The sequence below is a fragment of the Primulina huaijiensis genome, chromosome 9 (genome assembly GCF_012295235.1).
Source record: "Primulina huaijiensis isolate GDHJ02 chromosome 9, ASM1229523v2, whole genome shotgun sequence".
Lineage (NCBI taxonomy): Eukaryota > Viridiplantae > Streptophyta > Magnoliopsida > Lamiales > Gesneriaceae > Primulina > Primulina huaijiensis.
Window position 1 is genome coordinate 20,021,865 of NC_133314.1, and position 22,514 is coordinate 20,044,378.

The 22,514-nt window shown below is 35.6% G+C and overlaps 4 protein-coding genes and 1 pseudogene across 10 annotated transcripts; 3 read left to right on the top strand and 2 right to left on the bottom strand.

The window, feature by feature from the left end:
* LOC140985095 (probable sugar phosphate/phosphate translocator At1g48230) overlaps positions 1-2,032 on the bottom strand; it is a 4,512-nt pseudogene extending 2,480 nt beyond the window's left edge.
* A 3,274-nt stretch (positions 2,033-5,306) lies between these two features.
* LOC140985399 (squamosa promoter-binding-like protein 1) lies at positions 5,307-11,691 on the top strand. The gene is made up of 11 exons (XM_073453252.1): positions 5,307-6,495; positions 6,774-6,955; positions 7,950-8,107; positions 8,177-8,569; positions 8,922-8,996; positions 9,091-9,198; positions 9,383-9,500; positions 9,609-9,750; positions 10,108-10,255; positions 10,398-11,009; positions 11,102-11,691. Exons 1-11 carry the CDS (start codon positions 5,909-5,911, stop codon positions 11,540-11,542), a joined length of 2,964 nt encoding a protein of 987 aa, XP_073309353.1. The 5' UTR covers positions 5,307-5,908; the 3' UTR covers positions 11,543-11,691.
* A 1,808-nt stretch (positions 11,692-13,499) lies between these two features.
* Positions 13,500-16,522, top strand: LOC140983799 (uncharacterized protein ycf20). Of its 7 annotated transcripts, XR_012176516.1 has the most exons (5): positions 13,500-13,773; positions 13,892-14,085; positions 14,266-14,843; positions 15,716-15,839; positions 15,953-16,522. XR_012176516.1 is itself a non-coding variant. In XM_073450945.1 (3 exons), the coding sequence occupies exons 2-3, from the start codon at positions 13,925-13,927 to the stop codon at positions 14,669-14,671; spliced, it is 567 nt and encodes a 188-aa protein (XP_073307046.1). In that variant the 5' UTR covers positions 13,500-13,805; positions 13,892-13,924; the 3' UTR covers positions 14,672-16,522. The 7 variants fall into 7 exon arrangements, 3 of the variants coding, with proteins under 3 accessions (XP_073307046.1, XP_073307045.1, XP_073307047.1); XR_012176513.1 differs by having other exon boundaries at positions 14,266-15,839; positions 15,914-16,522; XR_012176514.1 differs by having other exon boundaries at positions 14,266-15,839.
* LOC140983797 (S-adenosylmethionine synthase 2-like) lies at positions 16,278-18,233 on the bottom strand. The gene is made up of 2 exons (XM_073450942.1): positions 18,079-18,233; positions 16,278-17,635 (listed from the first exon to the last, which is right to left on the bottom strand). The coding sequence occupies exon 2, from the start codon at positions 17,624-17,626 to the stop codon at positions 16,445-16,447; it is 1,182 nt and encodes a 393-aa protein (XP_073307043.1). The 5' UTR covers positions 17,627-17,635; positions 18,079-18,233; the 3' UTR covers positions 16,278-16,444.
* A 1,068-nt stretch (positions 18,234-19,301) lies between these two features.
* LOC140983798 (uncharacterized) lies at positions 19,302-22,313 on the top strand. Its single transcript, XM_073450943.1, has 9 exons — positions 19,302-19,624; positions 20,478-20,591; positions 20,745-20,813; positions 20,891-20,910; positions 21,199-21,251; positions 21,337-21,367; positions 21,574-21,652; positions 21,789-21,919; positions 22,018-22,313. The coding sequence occupies exons 1-9, from the start codon at positions 19,429-19,431 to the stop codon at positions 22,051-22,053; spliced, it is 729 nt and encodes a 242-aa protein (XP_073307044.1). The 5' UTR covers positions 19,302-19,428; the 3' UTR covers positions 22,054-22,313.
* Positions 22,314-22,514: the final 201 nt, after the last annotated feature.

Sequence of the window (22,514 nt, forward strand, 5' to 3'; positions counted from 1 at the left end):
ATTATTAATCACCCACGTGCATCGCACGTGATCATTCCTAGTATTCTAAAATGCAGGAGTACAAAGAATATTATGTTAATGGTAAAATATCCAATATGAAAATAAATGTTACAGTTGAGGCGGATTTTCCTTGGGGTTTTAAATAAATATGGGTAAGATATCAATACGCATGTTTTTCTCATGGCACAGCATGATTTGGTGACACCAAATGATAAGGGAATTTTTATAGTTAACATGCGGCAGGTAGACGTACCTTGAAGACGCGAATAGGGAAAAATGCCACTGCACCGGAGAATCCCATATGTATCATAGTAAGTGTTATTGGAAATGGAAAGTTAAAGTATTTCGGTGAAAGAACCCACTACAAAAGTCAATGTCAGTGCACATCAATAGCAACCATGATAAAGCATTAACAAATTATGAAATGAAAATGGGGGCAAGACAACTAACTATAAAGTAAGTGAGAAAGACCAAACTTGTGAAAGCATTAATAAATTATGAAACGAAAATCTATGCTCAACATGAGTAAATGTCACTTTGATTCAAAAGTTGTATAATGGGGCTCTGTCGGTGTCATCATAGAAACGGAACATTGCACATATTTTACACAAGGGAAAGAGCTGAGTGTCAGAAATTATTAGTAAAAATCAAGTACCTTGTTATATAAAATAACTCCAGATGAAAGTGTAATGTAGATTAGAAGGTAGAAATATGTTAAGATTAATGATCTATTTATCATTTTACTGCGGTCTTCTGCTGCACTGGGTCCTCAGAAGGATCAAGCTCCACTCAGCAATAAAAACAGATGATCTCCAACATGCTTAACCAGAAATGAGGATATCAGAAGAAGAATGATCAGGTAGTAGTTCCACAATCATGGGCAATCTTCACGATATCACGGATTTACATCTGATTCTGGCCAATTTAAACAGATCCCAGTCCTCAAATTGCCCTCTGCCTCAAACTTGTCCAGATATATCAAAGGAAAAAAACAGCATGCCCAGGGAGTAAGCTGAGAAAGACCAACGAAGGAGATTAACATGTAGTGTCGTGATTGAGAAAGAAAGTACACACAATATCATTATGCATGATTTCACAGATAATATGCGCATTCGATAATATCTTGCAACGCATTCAGTCATCTGAGATTCTGAACATGCGAAAAGAACTAATACTCATGAATGAATGACAAAGATTTAAGACAATCAGCAATCTCAAGTTGCATCACTATAGCAGTATCTGGAAAAATCACGCCCACGTGAGATCAGTTTCATTCATAAACTGCTGTTGTTTTTACTTAGGATTCACTAGATTGATCCCGTAACCTATGCTTATTTGTGTCTGCACTATCACTTTACATTCAAATTGCAGGACATAAATTAAACTGTATAAATGGTGATGAATAAGGCATAGCTGTAAGACAACTAGTTTCCCGTTTCTCAACCTCAACAGTTTTTCCCCAAAAGCTCTTACCCTCTTACAACAGCCCACAAACCTTAGCAATACATCGCACCCGATAATGAAGGAAAAAGAACTACAAACAAAATCACGTAAATCAAATCGAGGAAAACAACTGAATCTTTTTCCACAGATACAAAGGCACGCAGCCACGCACACTACAAAAACAAAGAAACTGCAAAGATGAAATCTTGAACAATACAATGAAAATCCGAAGGAAAGGGGAAGTGGGTTCCGAGTTTTACCTCCTACATCGAAGTCCGGGCCACACATCCACCAGCTGTGTATGGATGCATACCGTGTAGAACCGTGAATTAGAAGAAAGGGGGGGGGGGGGGTTATATTTCAAAAAAAGATTCAGATTTGACAAAAGTTCGCAGTGGCAGAGGGTGAGCTAGCAGCCGGCAGCAGAGTAACAAATGTGGAGTAATCAATCGCACCGGGTTAGCGTGCTTTCTAGTAATCATCCTATCCATACCCTCCCCTCCCCTCCCCTCCTAGTATTCAAAATCTCCTACTAAATCAGACAACCAATGGCCTATCAACTTTTTCGGCTTTCCTAGTATTAATATTAATCACATCGTTTTCAATTCTTCCTAGTTTCATTATTTTTCATCGTAAACCTAACTCATTATTGGTTTTATTTGTTTCTCTAAAAATGATTTAAAAAAAAGTTAGAGATTAACAATCTCATTTCCAACACTTCAGTTTTTAACAAAATACTTAATTGCAACTCAAAATTTTTAAATCGTTCCAACATTATGCTTAAATCGGCATAACATAGATAATTATCGAGTCTTTTATGTCCAAAACATTATTTCTTACTGCAAAAATATCATTTTTATTAGTTATGTTGTGAAAAATATCATGTAAGTTAAAAATATTTGACCAAAATAAGATATCAGTTATGTTATCAAGAAATATTGTTATTATATGCGGTTTTGAGTTGAAAATATTATTTTTTATGTCAAATATATATAGTGTAATATATTATTATTTTAGTGAAAAATATTATTTTTTATATCAAAAATATTATTTTTCATTGCATAGATAGAAAGGGACGGAGTCGCCTAAAAGGCTGGGATGAGTTTCGGCCCGAGGTCGAATTTTCCGAACATATAGTATATTTGATTTACTTTTTTATATATATTGATAAAAATTATTTAACTTAGGCTCATGCTTAAAAATATTATTAAGTACAAGTTTTTGGTTTATTGAATGTTGTCCAGTAATAAAATTATTTGACCAAATTTAACTTGATTTGAATTAACAAATCAACGTAAAACCAAAAAAAAAAATTTGAATCTTTGTCCAAAATCCAATAAATAGTAAATTGTATAACAAATGAGTAAATAACTAAATATGATATGCAAATTAGTAAAACTAAAAAATGAGAATAATTTTTGAATTTTTTCTATAAAGAAAATATCAAAGTGGGTGATTAGACTACAAAATATAATATTAAGTATTTATAGAACATCAACATCAACATCAACTTGTAATGTATATTTGGTTAAATATATTATTTATTTTATATCTGAAAAATTCGTTCGTAAATTATAATTTTTTACCTTTTATTTTTTAACTTTGTTAACTCAAACCATTTTTAGAACATTAGAAATATTTCGAAATTGTGTTGTAATAATTTTTGGTGTTTTAACCAAATAACGAAATGAATATAATAATTATTGTGTATCGTATGACGGGGACAACCCCCATATTTTCCCACTTATCCACCTCAAAATCGAATTCTTTTTTGGCTACGTCTTGTATGTAAATTAGATCGATCCGTCTCACTATTACACGGAAGACATACCCTAAAAAGTATTAACTCCAAAAAAATACTCCATTATTTGTTGTCCAAAAATGGGAAAATGGCCCATTGTTCCAAATGGACACTAGTGTCGATGCAACCAAAAAACTGAGTGTTGGTCAACCGATTGGTGAGAGTTTTGTATTTTATCATGTATGTTATTACAACGTTCTTTTCCGAAATTATTGATTATATAATAAAATCTAAACTGAAATTTAAATGAAAATTAATTGATTATATCGCTTCCGCTATTTTTTATGTGCATTAGGTAAATTTTTTACGTAGTCCAATATCCTACAACTTATGTTAGCTAAATAAATTATATTGTGTAAGTCACATGTGACAAAATCGTCCGAAAAAATATTAATAAGAGAAATCAAACTCCAAACCATTGATAAAACTGCTACCTACTCTAAAAGATAATAATACAATGAGTAGATCTCTTGTGAGACGGTCTCACGAATTTTTATTTATGAGATGAGTCAACTCTATCGATATTCATAATAAAAAGTAATACTTTTAGCATAGAAAGTAATATTTTTTCATGGATGACCCAAATAAGAGATCTGTCTCACAAAATACGACCTGTGAGATCGTCTCACGCAAGTTTTTTCCTAATATAATATGATAATATGTGTATATCTCTTGTGATATATTCTTATGGATTTGCGCGTCAAATGGATCGATTTGATTCATATTTAGAGTGAAAAATAATACTTTTGACATAAAAATCATTGTGAATTTTTTTAAACCACGTAATCACAACAATTTCTTGATGATACTAGTAATTTATCACATGATTTTTTATGATAATAACTAAAATTAATAATCGAAATATAGTCACACGACTATAATGATTCAGCATATTATACATGTCTAAAAAAGTTAAGCTCAAATATATACAAGACTAAAATCCACATTTTACCTTTCATTTATGTTCTTTTCAATTTCACCCTAAAAAAATTTATAACATAATCGAAATATTAACATGTCAATATTAATATTTTTTTTTGAAAAAAATAACATAAAGAAAGATAATTGAATGAAGATAAATTGAGAAAATGAAGGATGCAGAAGAAGTTGGGTATTATTGAGAGGCATCTCTTTTTATTTGCTGAAGAGTCACTATCTCTATGTACTCTCTCCCAACCCCACACATGCTTACTACATTAAACCACTTTGCAACTTGCTCAAATTTACCCATCAAATAATTCATAATCATTTTGACATACTATTAGCTAATTGAATAAAGGGCATGCTATATTTTTTTTGTTGCTACATTCCAAGAGTATGATACCTAGTTAATCTATGCTCATATATAATATTTTTTAAATCTTATCTATATTCACAATAAAAAATTAATATTTTTGACAAAAAAAATAATATTTTTTCATAGATGAACCAAATATAATATATGTATGCAAAATTGTCCAATGATACTGTCTCAGATGAGTTTTTATGATTTTTTTTAATAATAATATAGATAATGGGCATATCAACTTGTTTTTCCAAGATCAAAGGAACTTTATTCGAACGATTATAATGATCACTCACGCTTGCATGTCAATAAATTTTTTTTCTTATATCAACAATTTATTCCATCAAAATATTTTGAAAAAACAAATTTAAATAACATTTAACAATGCACGATCACTAATGGGTACGATAATTATTCACGTGAAATTTGAACTGTCAATACAATTTAAATTGTTAAAATTATACCGTTAACATCAACTATAGTTTTTTATAAAATAAATTTAGCTTGCGCGGAAGCTGATAAAGAATCAAAATTGCCACCAATACAACTCCACTCCATATTTTCACATACAAACATAACAGAGCAGATTCAATTCACTGGTAAATGCAAAATTTCCTCAAGTTAACTTCTCTTTTCAATTTTTACTGTTGATAGTAGAGACAAGCAATGGACGGAGGGAACTGGAATGTGGGGGCTGTAGATTCCGCGAAGCTGGGGTCAAATTTTTTTGTACCTTTTATACTAGCAAATGTTATTGTACTTGTAGGTTATTTTTTTGTATCGCGTACTCCATTTTTTTTTTACGTTTTCCTCTGACCCTGATAATAGATAGAACGCGGGTTCGGGTTTTCTCTCTCTCTTCTGTATTGTGGAGCTCTAAATCGCCGGTGATCTTTCGGTCAGAGCTGAAACATCGCAGATCGAATCTCACTTTCGGTTTTGTCGGAAGGTTTAGTCCTATCTTATCATATGTTGTACAGGCAGTGGGAAAAAGAAATACCCGATATCCACAAAGACGGGCCTCAAAGGATACATACTGGGTTTTTTGTATTTGATCGAAGGTAAAGTCTTTTTGGGTTAAAGTGTTGGGAGATGTGGTCTGTCCGTTATGTGGTACCCCGAATCGATCTCAATGGTAGATTAGAGTTATTTTGGATCGTGGGGTGTTCTTGTTTGGATCCATGGATGTGTCATCGTGCTCTTGTTGAATTTCTGGGGTACTAGCGAGGCTGATCGAAAATTGAATTTAATCAGCTTACTGTAGACCCACAGGAAAGATTCAATCTTTGCCCTTATTTTTGTGAATATAGATTCTTGGAACTCTGTTTACTTTCTCTCGTTTTGAAGTTTGGCTTTTGTGGTGGTTTGGATTTTCATAAATGGAGACGAAGTTTGGTGGGAAGTTGCATCAATTCTTTGGTCCAGTGGCTCCCGATTTGAAGGCCATGGGAAAAAGGAGTGTGGAATGGGATTTGAATGACTGGATATGGGATGGCGATTTGTTTGTGGCTGCTCCTCTGAACTCTGTCCCATCAGACTGTAGAAGTAAACAGTTCTTTCCGGCTGGATCAGAAATTCCGGCGTATAACGGAGCCTCCTATAGTTTCTCATCGGGGTCAGATGGAATTGAGAGAGAACGGGCTGAGTTGGACAAACGTAGGAGGGGTGTTGAGGTTGAAACCGAAAAGGTGAATGAAGAGTGTGGATCACTGAATCTGAAGCTAGGTGGACAAATGTATCCTGTCACGGAAGGGGATGTAGACAAGTCAGAAGGTAAGAGTAGTAAGAAGACCAAAATTTCAGGAGTACCATCTAGTCGTGCGGTTTGCCAAGTGGAGGATTGTAAGGCGGACTTGAGCAACGCGAAAGATTATCACAAACGGCATAAAGTTTGTGATGTGCATTCTAAGGCTACCAAAGCTTTAGTGGGAAATGCTATGCAGCGGTTTTGTCAGCAGTGCAGCAGGTCACTCTTTCATCTAAATATTTTTGTGGAAGGATTGTTAGCATTGCCCATAAACCGTAGGATCAGCAGTTCCTATCTAACTCCTCACCTCTAATACCTTTTCACTCCACGTTCACTAATCTAGATACGTTCCTCAGAATTATGCTGCCTTGTGTTGTATATTTGGACTGTGTATGCATTCTGAAATTATTTGGAAGTCTGCTATAAAATCAAGTAATAGTAGAACCACTGGTTAGTATGCCATTGTGATTTTTAAGATAGTATTAATTTTTCTCCAGGTTTCATGTTCTGGAAGAGTTTGATGAAGGGAAGAGGAGTTGTCGCAGGCGATTGGCAGGTCACAACAAAAGGCGAAGGAAAACTCATCCTGAAAATGTTGTGAATGCAGCAACTCTTAATGATGAGCGGGGAAGTAATTATTTACTAATTAGTCTGCTAAAGATACTCTCCAATATACATTGTAAGTTACTATCTGACTAAATTATTTGTTATGCGGCACTATCTTAGCCGTTTGACTGCATTATGTGAAAAAGAGCTAGCTTAATTTGAAAATTTGATCGAGCATTTCATGGATGTAGTCTAGTTGCTGTATATATTTTCGTGTTTCTTTTTTTGATGGGTAACACATACTTGTTTAATCTTAATGAACTACCGGATCCCTGAAAGTAGAATCACCTGTCAGAAAAAAAAACTTTTGTAGTGGGACTAAGATGAAATAAAGCAACTTTCTGAGAATCAAACTTGCTTCAGTTAAGTTATGCTATCTAGATAGTAGACGTGGATAAAGGGAGTTTATATGCATTGGAGTATCATCCACGTGCCTGTTGAAATCTATAAATAAACTACTATTTAAGTGCAATCACCAAACTAGAGTAGGATGCATTTTATGCTGCAATTATTCTTTTCTTTCTTTTTTTACGTTTTCCTTTCTTTGTTCTCTCCTTTTAAACAAAATATGTGTTGACTGAAGGAGGTACATGGCCAACAATAATCATTTAGGTCAAGCCAAGAAAAATTTTGGCATCGCTACAATCTGCACAGTAGATGCTAATTAGTTGTAGGGTTCAAATTAGATTTTGGAACGTAGATAAAGCTCAGTTATTTCAACTACTGTCAGCTTTGATATGTATCAGCCAGAGTCCAGGAAATTTATATGACATTTTTTCATTACCTATGTTCGAGCCAAACACATCTAATTATAAGAAGTCGTGTGATTGATTGTCTATTAGAAGGATGTTATAGGGACCTGTGGGTGCTTCAATTCCACACCATCACTCGTGCTTCCATGTTTTCATTGTGTTTTTTCCTCCTGTTTGATTTTTTGTGTTCTATGTCCAAACCTGTTTCTTAAGTCTTTCTTGTTTTGTCTTTTTAAATTTATTCATCTAGGACGTTCTATATTCACTCAAGTTCTTGTGACTCATCATGAATTGTCTCACTCAATTACTTTGCAGCCAATGACTCAGATCAAACAGAGAATCAGGGTTTGCTATCTCATCTCCTAAGAAACCTTGCAAATCTTGTTGGTACAACTGGTGAAAGGAACCCTGCTACATTGTTACCTGTTTCTCAGGATTTGCAGAACGTGGATAAATATCTGGAAACCGAAAAGGTGCCTAAGGTCCCAAAGACTTGAATATTCTCGTTTTTTGGTTAGTTTTCTGACTATTATTATCTGCAGGACCTTAGTAGAAATGCTGGGCAGGGTGTGATCGTATCTGCATCTGATCTGACACAAAAGAGGATGCTGGTTGATAATTCTCAAGGTGGAATTACAGACAATGCATCTACTTTAATAAACAAGGCTAGCAACTCGATCAAAGCAAATGCTTCTGATACTCCAATAGAAAGGATAAAACTGAGTAACATTGACTTAAATAATGTTTATGATGATTCACAAGACTGCATGGACGGTCTTGAGGACACTGTTGCCCCAGAAAATACAGGGAATGTATCTCCTTCTAGGTCATTTTGGCTGTATAAAGATTCTCGAAATTCTTTTCCTGCTCAGAACAGTGGGAATTCTGGTTCTACTTCAAGCCATTCGCCATCTACATCCAGTGGGGATGAGCAGGTGTTAACTAAAATCATTGTAGAGCTTTTATATATTTCGGCAGGACTACATTGAAAGCTTCTATTTTAGAACCCAACCCCTTATATCTTCATGTTTTCATATGACTAGAATACATATATAATCTTTCATTTTGATCAAACTGTGCATTCAGCTCCCGAACTAGGATATGATATTCTCCTCACCACAACTTCTAGTGCCTCTTAAACTTGTGCGGTATCAAGTATTATTATTTGATAACCATGTTTTGAATGCTTTAATTGTTGGACGGAAGAAATAACTTCAAGTAGTTTTTGCATTGAGATACCATTTCTTGTTGGGTTTCATTGTGACAGAATTTTCAATTTGATCGCAGAGTCGCACAGATCGGATTGTTTTTAAACTCTTTGGGAAAGATCCAAGTGATTTCCCTCTTGTTGTGCGAAAGCAGGTTTGTTCCTGGCTTTCAAGGTTAAATATTTTAACAATGACTTAAATTTGCGCGTTTGTGGTTTGGAACTTCAAATTTACTCAATTGATTTCAGATTCTTGATTGGCTATCCAATAGTCCTACAGAGATAGAAAGCTACATCCGACCTGGTTGCGTCATACTGACGATATACCTACGTATGGATAATTCCATGTGGGAGGAGGTAAATTTTTATTCAGCCAGAATTGTTGGAAGTTAATAATCGAGTTAGAGTGCAGTGAGACTGTAAGCACATGAATAATCAAACTGGATGTTGATTAGTTTGATTACGTGAGCTATTGTAAAAGGGAATAAATACAGCTTTTAAGAAAACGACTTCTAACTGTCACAATTATTTTGGCCTCCAGCTGTACTGTGATCTATATTCCAGTTTGAGGAGGCTTTTTGATTCATCTAACGATTCGTTTTGGAAAACTGGATGGATATACTCTCAAGTACAGAATCACATCTCATTTGTCTACGACGGTATATTTTATTTTCTGGTCCTATTATTTGTTTCAAATTGTTTTCTGTTTCCGAGAAATGGAAAATCTTTGAATGTCAATAACACTGAAAAATTCCATCTGATCACAGGCCAGGTTGTTCTAGACACACCGTCACATCTAAAATATCATCAAAGCTGCAGAATTTCAAGTATCAGTCCTATTGCCGTCTGTGCCTCAGAGAGTGTTCAGTTTTTTGTCCAAGGGATCAATTTTTCCCTTGTAACTTCAAGGTATTCTTTTTACATGCATCAATCTCTTGGTTTAGACAAGGTTGTTTGAATCGTTCATTCTTTTATGAAGTTCTGGAAAATTTAAGGCTGCGTCTTGTGGAGGTATTTGAATTTAAAAGAGGATTTGAAATCAAAATATCTGAAAATACATTGATTCGAAATGAGATATAGGTGCAGATGATTTCAAATACTGTATACAAAATTTTGTTGGACTAAGATTTGGAATTTGAAATACTTAATTAATTTATTTTTACTCAAGTATATGCAATGGACTTGAAATCCTTCAATCCAAATTCATAAAGAATCCGAACACTGCCTGAAGAAATTTTATATCATTCACTTGTTTTTTTGGTCCAGGTTGCTATGCCAAATAGATGGAAAATATCTGGCTCAGGAAAATTGTGGTGCTAGAACAGTAGCAGAGTCATTCACGGAGCATGATGAGATTCAATCCCTTAACTTCTCTTGCACCATGCCAAATATAGTTGGAAGGGGATTTATTGAGGTGGTGATGTATTCATTGCTTTGATGCCCAAATAAAAAATATATTTTGTTTGTTTTATTAAGAGTTTTGTGAAATTACAGTCTAATTGATGCATGCTCACCCTTTATATGTAATAAATTTTGTTTGTACTCATATATATTAGGTTGAAGACCATGGTCTCAGCAGCAGCTTCTTTCCCTTCATCGTTGCAGAGAAGGATGTCTGTTTAGAAATTTGTACCCTAGAGAGCATCATTGGAGTCACCGATGGAGATACAAATAAATTAGAGACTAGGAACCAAGCTTTGGAGTTCATGAACGAATTGGGTTGGCTTCTCCAGAGAAACCGTTTGAAGTATAGGCTGGGTGAATCCAGTTCTAAAGTGGATCTATTCCCTTTCAAACGTTTCAGGTGGCTTATCGAGTTCTCCATTGATCATGACTGGTGTGCTGTAGTCGAAAAGCTCTTGAGCATTTTCTTGGATGGTGCCGTTGATCCGGGGAAACACAATTCCATTCTACTCGCGTTGCTGGACATTGGCCTTCTTCACCATGCTGTCCGGAGAAATAGCAAGTCCATGATAGAGTTTCTCTTAGAATACCGTCCGAGTGAATCTTTGAACAAAACGGGACCAAAACTTAATCAAGCTGACGAGGACCAGTATTTGTTTAGGCCTGATTCTGTTGGGCCAGGAGGGCTGACTCCTCTTCACATAGCGGCCTGTCTAGATGGCCGTGAGAGTGTATTGGATGCATTAACTGAAGATCCCAAATCGGTATGTTCCTCCTTTGTATGCTTTTAATAAGCACGGCATGTTTAAGAAAGATACGTGTTTCTAAACTCAAGAGATCACATTTTCTTTTTCAGGTGGGAATCGACGCATGGAAGAATGCTAAAGACAGCACAGGGTTGACACCTCATGATTACGCATGTTTCCGCGGTCATTATTCCTACATCCATCTAGTTCAGCGGAAGCTGAACAAGAAATTGCTAAACAGTCACATTGTAGTGGACATTCCAGACAACACCGTACCCACTAAACAGAAAATCGGAAACACGGGTAAGTTGGGTAAGTCAGGGGTTGCTTTTGAAACAGAAAGACCTCGAAGTTGTAGCCAATGTGAGCAGAAAATGGGGGGTTATGGAAGTTGGAGATCATCCGTGAGGATCTACAAACCGGCAATGCTGTCCATGGTGGCAATAGCCGCAATTTGTGTGTGTGCCGCGCTGCTCTTCAAAAGCTCGCCTGAAGTTCATCCATGTTTCCGTCCCTTCAGGTGGGAGCTATTGAAGTATGGCTCTGAGTGACCCTTTTTAGAATGCTTGTTACGTTGTAAGAAGTTAATTAATTATCCATCAGTGTGCGTGTATGTATCTTTATATAAATCTTTGGAGTTTAAATATTTTAGATTTAGACAAAAAAGGGGAGGTGCAATAAAGGATTTGGTTTTAGGCTTTGTCTTAATTTCAGTAATTTTGTTCAAGTTTCATTCAGGACCAGTCTTTTTGTCTGACCTTTGTTTTGTTTCAAACTCGTCGATTTGATTTATATATAATATATCAATTCATGGGCTATTTAAATATACAAATGCGGCTTACACGTGAATTTCTACTTATTTTTCCTCTTTCATATTCAATTTCTTTTTCATCGACTTCAAGTTACCATTTTTTCAATAATTTTATAGATTTTACTAGAGTTGTCAAAACGAGTCACAGGATGTGACGATTGCAACCCGTCATTTGGCGTAGCGGGACGAGACCGACCGCAACCCGTCATTTGGCGCAGCGGGACAGACCGACCTGTCATTTGGATGGAACCCAACCCGTCTATTTGACGGGACGTGACGAACCCATCCATCAATTTTTAGTTATATTTGACGGGTTGAGACAGATTGATCAGCAATCCATCACAATTCACCATTTGGTGGGATGGGCCGCATTTGGACGAGCTAGACATTGTTAACCCAAATCTCCTATTTGGCAATACGGAACAGGTAAACCGGACGAGCCTGACACATTCTGACAACTCTATGTTTTACCATCGTCCAAGGAAACAACGTCTTGTTATGCTCTCTCCCCATTCAAGTAAATTGTTTTTTAAAAGATGTAAAAAATTATCAACTTAATCAACATATTAAATTATTTCTCCGAAAGCTAATCTTTATATTGCTTGTTATGGAGAAATTTACTTTTTGAAAAAATTGCTATCAAGATTTGATTGAACGAAGTATACACAAAAAAAAAAAAAAAAAATTAACCACTTTGAGATCACATTGTTTAACTCTTAATGTTCAAGAAATTATATTTTGTAAATATACTAAGAAAAAGAATTAATAAATAATATAATAACATTGGTATTTTGGGGATTTCAAAAGTCATGAAGAAGGTTATTTTAGTATTTTTGAAAGAATTGGGGAGTCCAAACTAAACAATGCTTGACAGTATATACTAAAAAAAAAGTACTTTCAAACTGATGCATAAATTAAAATAGGCTTTGAGGATTTTTTTGAAGTTTCCCTTTTTTGTACAAGATTAAGTCTCTTGTGAGACGATCTCACGAATTTTTATATGTTAGACGGATCAACTCTACCGATATTCATAATAAAAAGTAATACTCTTAGCATAAAAAGTAATATTTTTTCATGGATGACCCAAATAAGATATCCGTATCATAAAATACGACACGTGAGACCGTCTCACACAAGTTTTTGTCTTTTGACAACATTTAAAAAAAAAAAAAACAAATTATACATCAAAGTTCTATGTTAGTTACGATGAAATATTTTTTCTCTCTAAATTTTTGTCTAAGGTTTTATTTGTCATTGAAAAAAATTATTTTGAAAAAGATGATGAACGTCTTTAAGACAAAAAGTAATTGTTCCAAAAAAAAAATTTATAATCTTTACTATATTATAAAGCTTTAGCATGTTATAAAAATTATTTTCGTCAGAATTAGTTATATCAATGTCGAATTTCATATATAAACATTGTTAACTGAAAATTTATAGACAAAAACATTTAAAAAAAAATAACTTCTTTCAAACTTTATTCTACTAACGATTATAACTTCCCACTAACATAAAAATTCATCAATTTCCATTACATATAATTTCTACTTCTTTTTTAAAAAAAATTTGCTAATACTAAAATCTTTAATCTTATTTGTTTGTCTATTTTTTTTTCTTTTATAAATAAAAATATTCATATATTATGTTTGACAAAAATCCACATTTCTCAATGTTTACCAATCGAATAAACACCAATTGCGGTCCCTGTTAGTGGTGTTTTGGTTTGGGTTAAAGTTGACACCATTCTTCTCCGGTGAATCTCATACCTCATTTCTCAAACCTTACATTCGTTTACTCTTCTTCAATGGAAAACTGGCTCCAATTCTGCGCATCATTTTTAGCAGTTAAAGTATAACATAATTGTGTTTTTTGATCTGATGTTCATGGAGGCGTTATTATGGCGTCAAGATTTGAGAAGGGACTGAGTTTCTTGACGAATTTTCATCTGGGCTTCAATTATTTTCTAATAATGTGAGTGTAGTATCTTCTATTTTCATGATTTGGTAATTTGATTTTTCATTCTGAACCCTGTATTTTATGGAGGAATTCGATGATATTGCTTTTATTTTATTGAACATCTGGATTGCAGCCTCCGGGTTCCTCTATGGTTTGATCCAAGAACATGCCATCGTCTCTCAATTTGACTGGTTTCAGACTCCCGAGTGCTAAAATTTCCAAGTCAAGGTTGCTTGTTGCTTTTTCCTTTGGCAAATCGACGCCCACGCCCTTTCTGCTGACGTTTTCCGTTGCCAAGGGTCAATCTTTTACGGTCGACAAATTCAAGTGGGTCTTTAGACCGTGCTGTTTTATATGGTTTTTTGTTTACTACTTAAAGAATCATGTCTAGCTACATAAAAAACAGTTCGATGATAATTATTCTCCAATATTCTGTTTTTTCCCAAATGAATTTGGCATGCTTTATACATTGCATGAGCTGAAACTTGTTTACATACAATCATGTAGAAGGATGACATGGTCTCTTAGAAGTGCAACCGATGGCAGTAGGCTAAATTCTTCTTCTTCTGCAAATGACTCACGTGGTGGAACTCGGCTTATCAGGGCTATCCAAACTGTTCGAGTTATTTTGATTACTAGATTAAAGGAGTTGAGGAGAAACCTTCCCGTCAAATTATTCTCTTTCTTGGTGGGATTCTATTGCGCAACTGCTTTTGCCACTGCGATTGGACAAACAGGAGACTGGGATGTGCTGTCTGCTGCTTTGGCCATGGCTCTTGTGGAGGGGATTGGGGCTCTTATGTATAAGTATTCTCTAAATTTTGTGGACAAAATAAAGAACTTAATCATCATATTCAATTACTGGAAGGCTGGGCTATCGCTTGGTCTCTTTTTGGACTCCTTCAAGTATTAGATATAACATAAGTTTGATTAGAGATGCATTATCAATATTCTGTTTCATACGAATTCGTGAAACCCTTGATCTCCACCATGGAAAAGAAACTCTAACCGAAGGCAACTGCCTGTTAAGTGACTTGAACTTTACCTGAAGTCCTAGGAACGATCACGCGGTTTGATGTACCCAGGTTTACTTCTTTTCTCCTTTTGCTTCTTAAAATGATTGTTTTGACATTTCTGTACCTGGTTCTGTTTATCATGTTCGTATTTCTTTGTAGGGGGTGAAATTGAATTGTTCTACTTGAATTTACTTCATATAAAATAGATCACTTAATCCTTTTTCCGAGACTTTACTTAATTCATTCTTCCTAGTAGCAATTATTTTGTCACGAACAATGGCCTTACATTGTAATGTGGAGGTATTTTCCAACTCTTTTAGTGCATCTTAACACATGGATTTGATACGTGATTTTGAAGCAGCCTGTCCAATTCTCAGAAAATGGTCTTCTCCTTATCAATTCATATCCACTGTATCTCTGGCTCTATATTCAGACCTGGAACCTACTGAACTTCGTCTCAGATACAAATTTGCCTTGGTTTATTTGTTCTGACTTCTGAAAATAAATACTTATTCATGTCCATTATCTGTACTCATCAAATAGAAAAACCAGGAAGTGGCAATTGTCAAAACAGCTACAAATCCACCAAATAATTATGTGGAGTGGTAAAAGCTACTGTCTGTCAATTTAACATGACTGATAAATCGTCCGCTTCATAGAGTTCAATTAGAGCCATGCAGTCAAGTCTTGTAACTAACCAATTAAAACATTCACTTCTACCTATGGGGGACTATTACAGCTTATTTACGTGTACATGTTACGCTGATGTTTGACGATGCCGCTAACGAATTTCGGGATGCTTGTCGAGTTGGTGGCACTTTGATTCAAAAGCCCTTTTTATGCTTCCGTATATTTATGGTGGAAAAGTTTTGGCGTATGTACGAGATATGATGAATTGACAGTAAATCATAATTCACTGTCTCTGCAATTCCTTTTATCAGGGTTGCCGACGTTGAGCCTGTTGAAGGACCACCGACTTTCTATCCAAGAAGCAGATCTATCCAAGAACCAGAAGCATACCTCACATTCTGCTCCACTGAAAGATGTGTGAGCCTCACATTAATGGTAAGTATTTCATCTACTCATAGTTGCACCTTAACTTGACGACGCGACACAAATTTTGTTATATGCACCGAAAGGTTTTAGGAAACATGAAGTCTCGTAATTTTTTCATGAAGATGGAAAAAGTTCATGGGAGCGTAAGCAATATTACGAGGATTAAGTTGGGTTTCGGATCTCTTTGATTGAAGACCAAGTGTCGGCATTTCATTATTAGGGGTCTATTGATGTTTATGGACATACCCATTGTGTTATTTATTTTCAGTTTATTTTGGTTAGGAGATTTTATAGGCAAGCCTGCGAAAGCGATTTTGTAATCGAACATCCACTTGCAATTAACGATCCCCTTTTAAAAGAGCAAAGTGATCTTTAATGTAAACGACTCTTTTTATGAATATGCGAAGCAATTTTTCCTCGTATTTCAAGATCCTATTTCCAACTACAAAAAATAAAATCCAGTTTCTCATTAAAAGTAGGCAACTCTAAACATTAATCATAGGCGACGCGTACCCGTCTATAAAAAGTATAACACGAAGAGTGTAAAATCAAATAAAAAATGAATCCATAATTCTTGAAAGCTAAGAGTGGTCCATACTGGTTGTTCCAATTCTTTAAGCTTGAGCCTTGTCATGCTTGAGAGGCTTCACCACTTCCCAAGTGAAATCGGGGTCATCTCTACCAAAATGGCCATAAGCAGCAGTCTTCAAGAATCTATTACCGGAACCCCTTTTCAGATCCAGGTTGATAGAAATCATACCAGGCCTGAAATCAAAGTTTTCCTTAACAATATCGAGAATTTCTTTATCAGGGATCTTTCCTGTTCCGTAGGTGTCTACGAACACCGACAAGGGTTCTGGCACACCAATGGCATAAGAAACCTGAACTATGCACCTCCTAGCAAGCCCCCCAGCCACAATGCTCTTGGCAGCTTGCCTAACGATATATGCACCACTCCTGTCGACCTTAGTCGGGTCCTTTCCAGAAAAAGCACCGCCTCCGTGAGCTCCCCACCCTCCATAAGTGTCGATGATAATCTTGCGACCTGTGAGACCAGCATCACCGTGGGGGCCACCGATGACGAAACGGCCAGAAGGGTTGAGGTGGAAGATGGTCTTCTCGTCAAGGTACTTTTCGGGAATGACAGGCTTGATGACATGCTCCTTCAGGTCGGCAGCGATCTTATCGTTGGTCACGGTCTCGTCATGCTGAGTCGAGATCAGGACGGTGTGAACACGAATAGGAACCATGGCACCATTCTCGTTGTAGTACTCGACTGTCACTTGGGTTTTACCATCGGGCCTCAACCATGGGCAAGTACCATCCTTTCGAACCTCAGTAAGACGAGCGCCAAGTTTGGTCGCGAGAACGTGGCTAAGAGGCATCAATTCAGGGGTCTCATCCGTGGCATAGCCAAACATATGGCCCTGATCACCAGCACCAATCTCCTCAGGTCGCTTGGTAAGATGACCATGGACACCTTGAGCAATATCAGGACTCTGCTGCTCGATGTTAACGAGAACCTTGCAGTTGTCGGCATCCAAACCCACATCATCCGATACAAATCCAATAGCACGGCACGTGTCACGGACTATTTTCTCGTAGTCAACATGAGCCTTGGTGGTAATCTCACCAAACACCATGACCATATTAGTCTTGGTGCAAGTCTCACAAGCAACTTTGCTCTCGGGATCCTCGGCAAGGCAGGCATCAAGAACCGCATCGGAGATCTGGTCGCATAGCTTGTCAGGGTGTCCCTCATTCACCGACTCCGATGTGAACAAGAAAGTCTCCATCTCTCACACCTAGAGAACATGCATACAAATTAAACAATTTGGCTCACCACACGACTGATATAATAATCGAAGCAAATTTGCAGAAAAAACATAGATATGCAGATTCTGTTAAATTATTTCTCCTCGAGATCATCACTCACACTCCATTGAACCTTAAATTTACTCAAGAAACTCGTAGATCTGGATTACTACCTTTTTTTTTATTATAGCATCACAAATTGCCTTTTCAAACAGCATCACAAATTAATACTTAGATTTTTCAAGAGTTGAAAACCCATCAAAACCCAACATCCCAAAAAACCACAAATACCAAAAGAGAGAAAAAGATGGCTTTTTTTCCAAGAAAACACGAGATCCATATCACTCAACATATCTCCATTATCAGCAAATGAAAGAAAAACCAAGAAAAAAATTATATTGACAATTAGAAATACAAAGAGAGAAAATCATACCTAGGGTTGAAATGGGAGGCGAGAAATGGGAGAGACGGAGAGAAGAGTGGAAAGCGGTGCGAAGAAGGCAGGCGGACATTGGAGAAATATATAGAGACCAAACAGCGTCCCCTTTGGATGGAATCTCAGTGTACATTCATGGAGGCTGAGGTGGATACAGCTCGCTTACTCGTTTCTTTTTTATATACAAATTAAAAATCACTTAAAAATATATATATATATTTCCAAAATTTGTTAAATTAGAAAATTATTTTATATTTATTATTATATGACAAACAATACTCTAACGATATTCACGATAAAAAATATTAATCTTACCATAAAAAGTAATACTTTTTCATGGATGATCCAAATAAAAGACACGTCTCATAAAATACGATCTGTGAGATCGTATCACACAAATTTTTATCTTTTATTTATTCCACCTAATAAAGGATGTTAGGCTTAATCTTCAGTATTTATGTTATTTTTAAAAAATTAAATTACTTAAATTAGATCTAAATGCACAATGGTCCAAGCCCACAAAACCTTTCACTCTCTTTAAAGGCAAGTTCTTACTTACGTTTAGTCATATCTTGTTTTATTACTTGATTACGTTTGAGGATTTCAAAAACTTTATAACTAATATCTCAGCGTGTTAAATGTCTTATATAGGCTGAATTAATTAATTCAGAATTGTATATATAATTTTGAACAATTTTCATAAGGACACCTACATGGGTTTGAACACCAATGTGGTGTTAATATCAATCATCCACCCATTTATGGCACGTAATATGGAACGCTCACGTTATTTCTTATTTTATAAATTGGATGTACGAGTTTGACGTTGATATTTTTTTTTATATCTTAACATTTTGCTTAAAAATCAATTAGAAAGCTATCAGAAACATAATATTATATGACGAGTGTGTAACATAACAAAATTTTACACACACATATACATTATATATATAACTCAATGTAATTATCAATTAGATCGAACTAGCAATAAAGACGATTAAATAATATCTACAAACTGAATAAATAGAGAATAAGTTTCGTGAGACAGTCTCACAAATGACGGTTCGACTCGATTCATACTTAAAGTAAAAAATAAAATTAATATTTTTCATTGTTCAGTCAGATAAAAAATATGTTTCACAAAATAGAATCAAATAAATATTCGTCAAATAGAACCAATACTATTTTTTTTTTTTGAAACCTTCAATGAATCAATTGACAAGAAATAAATATTACAAGACATTTTTCCTCGTTTTTTCAGTGCTGCACATAATTAGCCCTCGGAATTATTACATGTTCCCCGAAAACACATCTCTGACCGGTAGTGGCGCAGGAAATTAATCGTGAATGACGGCGGACCGCGTCCCGGCTACCGCCGGCGGTGATACGCAGGCTTACGGCGAGTCATGGTACTGGGATAATCGATATGCACAGGATTCCACCCCCTTCGATTGGTACCAAAATTACCCCTCCCTCGCTCCTCTCATCCGCCTCTACATTCCCCGTCCCCACCGCGTTCTCGTCGTTGGCTGTGGAAATTCCGGTATTTACCCCATTTTACATCTTTAATACTTGTTTCTTTTTAGTGAATGTTAGCTCGTTTTTTTGTGTGGACAATTTGTTATGGGAGCTGATCTCATATTATCTTGGTTATACTTGTGAACGATATGTTTTCCCTCATCTTTTTGGAATTTTAAACAAAGTCTAAAGTTTTCATCGAAGTTGCTTCGGATCACTACTATATACTCGTTTTTGAGTCGAATCTTTTGATGTATATCTCAAGTGCATCCAAATATAGCATATGTGTGATCAACCCTGGAACTTCTTCGTTTCTTTTAATTGATCAACCCTGGAATTTCTTCGTTTCTTTTAATTGATAAGTGTGATAGTGTTGCTTATTTGCCTGTGATCCCCTCGATCTTTGCAAGAGCTAGTCCTAAGAGAGCCAATCTCGAGTTGCATCAACTAATTTACTGCCCCATGCTTGAGCTCGTGGAAATAGATGTTTCGGATTCATAAATTCTGGCACGCATGGATCTAGTATTGAATATTATTCCCTTTAGAAGAATTGGTGTGTTTATGTCCAAATTTTATCTTGACAAGCTCCTTTCATCTTAATTATGCATTACATTGGCGGTGACATCATTTAACAGCTAAAATTGCATAAGTTAAAGCATGTGCTTTGCTATGATATGCCATGTATCACTTGGTAATAAAGTCTATCCTAGGAAACTCCGCGACCCATCTTTTATAACGCCATGGAACAAACTATGCCTTTACCATTGAAGTCATTAATTTGTGTTCAAGTAAAAAAGTATGCAAAGCTAGCAACACAATAGTTCTTTGTGATTCGTAGTTAAAATTTGTTATCTGATTACGATGCTTTCCTTCTGCAGCCTTTAGTGAAAGCATGGTTGATGATGGATACCAAGAGGTTGTCAACATCGATTCATCCTCTGTGGTGATTGAGGCCATGAAAGAGAAGTATTCCAATCATCCAAAGCTGAAATGTATCATTCGTTACATGAATAAAAATGTATCAATTAGATTTTTCATCCTAGATATTATAAGTAATAAGAAATAATCATACTGCTGTCAGACATATACTATTCTCGATGTATAAAGCACATACTTCAGGCACCATTTCCTTAATGTCTGAGCAGATATGAAAATGGATGTCCGGGATATGAGTTCAATTAATGCAAATTCCTTTGACGCTGTGGTTGATAAAGGTACTTCTATTATATCTGCCGGTTTCTGAAACAATCCACTCGACAACAGTTGCTGATACTTTTTAATATTCTTCCAGGAACACTGGACTCTCTCTTGGTGAGTAATACGTGTCACATTTTATGTATCTGTGAGAGATTAGGTAATATTTTTCCTGTTTTTTTCCAACAATGTATTTGGGTATTTATGCATTTCAGGGCTAACTTAAAATTTCCTGAACACAACACAAATCACAAACACAAAACCTCGAACTTACACAATATCAATCTAGAGATATCTAGACAATCTGAATGATCATGACTCATGAGCACAACATATCACGATATCCATGATTTCCAACAGTATCTTAATAAGCTGATCGTTATATTGATTTTTCCGTCCCCGTAGTGTGGTCAAAACTCACGACAAAATGCCGGTAGGATGCTCGAAGAAGTCTACAGGTATTATGGACATTTTTTCTAGTTTGCTTGTTACTGTTTCTTCTCACTTTCTTCCATAAGTCAAAGTGGTTGGTCATAATTATAGGGTTCTCAAGGAGAAAGGAGCATATATCCTGGTAATGTAATCGTCCTTATACTTATTTAATCTTATTTTATTTATCTGGTAGGTTGTTTCTTTTGTCATTAAAAAGGACGAGTATTCAGGGGTGTTGGGCACGCGAAGTGCAATTGAACATCAATTTTTTTGTCCGGTTATCAATGCCTATTTAAAGCTTATTTGTGCTTTGCGTCCATCCCTTACTGAGGTTTACATGATTTACAGATTACATATGGTTCACCTGTATATCGACTTTCATTGTTGAGAAATTCACGCACCTGGGCAATTAAACTCCACACTATAGGTTTGCTGAACTTTTATTGTGGTCTTGGTTATTTTATTAGCTTCAAAATTTATCTGAATTCTGTGAGCCTGCTTCCGTTCTCCAAATGATTATATTCATAAGTCTGTTCATGGAACGTTCATTTAATTGCATGCAGAGAAACTTGAATCTGGAAACAGTTCAGATGATCAGAACAAGGATCTGATTGTTCCAATTCCATTAGATACTAAGGGAGAAACTGTGTTTGGAAAGAACAATGATGTCCATTATATATATGTATGCATTAAGGTTAGAATCATTTGTCAATCTTTGTTACATTAGACTGATGACATATTTTATGTTGCAATGCTGGTGGACCGCTTTGACCTTTACCCTCAATTGTTCAGGATAAACACCACCCCGAGAAAAGTATCGAAGTATGATTCAGGCATTGAAATAATGAAACCTGTCCAGCAATTTATGTATCTACATATATGAAGTATCATCATTGGTACCCTCCCACCCACAAATCCTGATTATTTCATTGTTTTTGTTACTAATACATTCATTGTACACTATTTTGTGTGATGGTTTAGGTAAACATGGCTGGTGCTTGTATTATTTAATTTGTTATTCGGGAGAGGAGGTTGAAGCTGCTGGTGCTTGTATTATTTAATTATTTGAATGAAACAATTTGTATCTGCCATCTTTCATTAATTGTTATCCTAATTGATATCTCTGCGTGATGTTGGTTTGAACCTATTTGATAGACAAACGAGTACTTTAGCGGCAGTCTATTTTATGAGCAATGCAAATAGTAGTTTTGGAAATGTGTTACCTCATTTCAACACGAGAGGCATCGTTTTTTAGTACATCCACATTATAATAATATTATCACACCAAT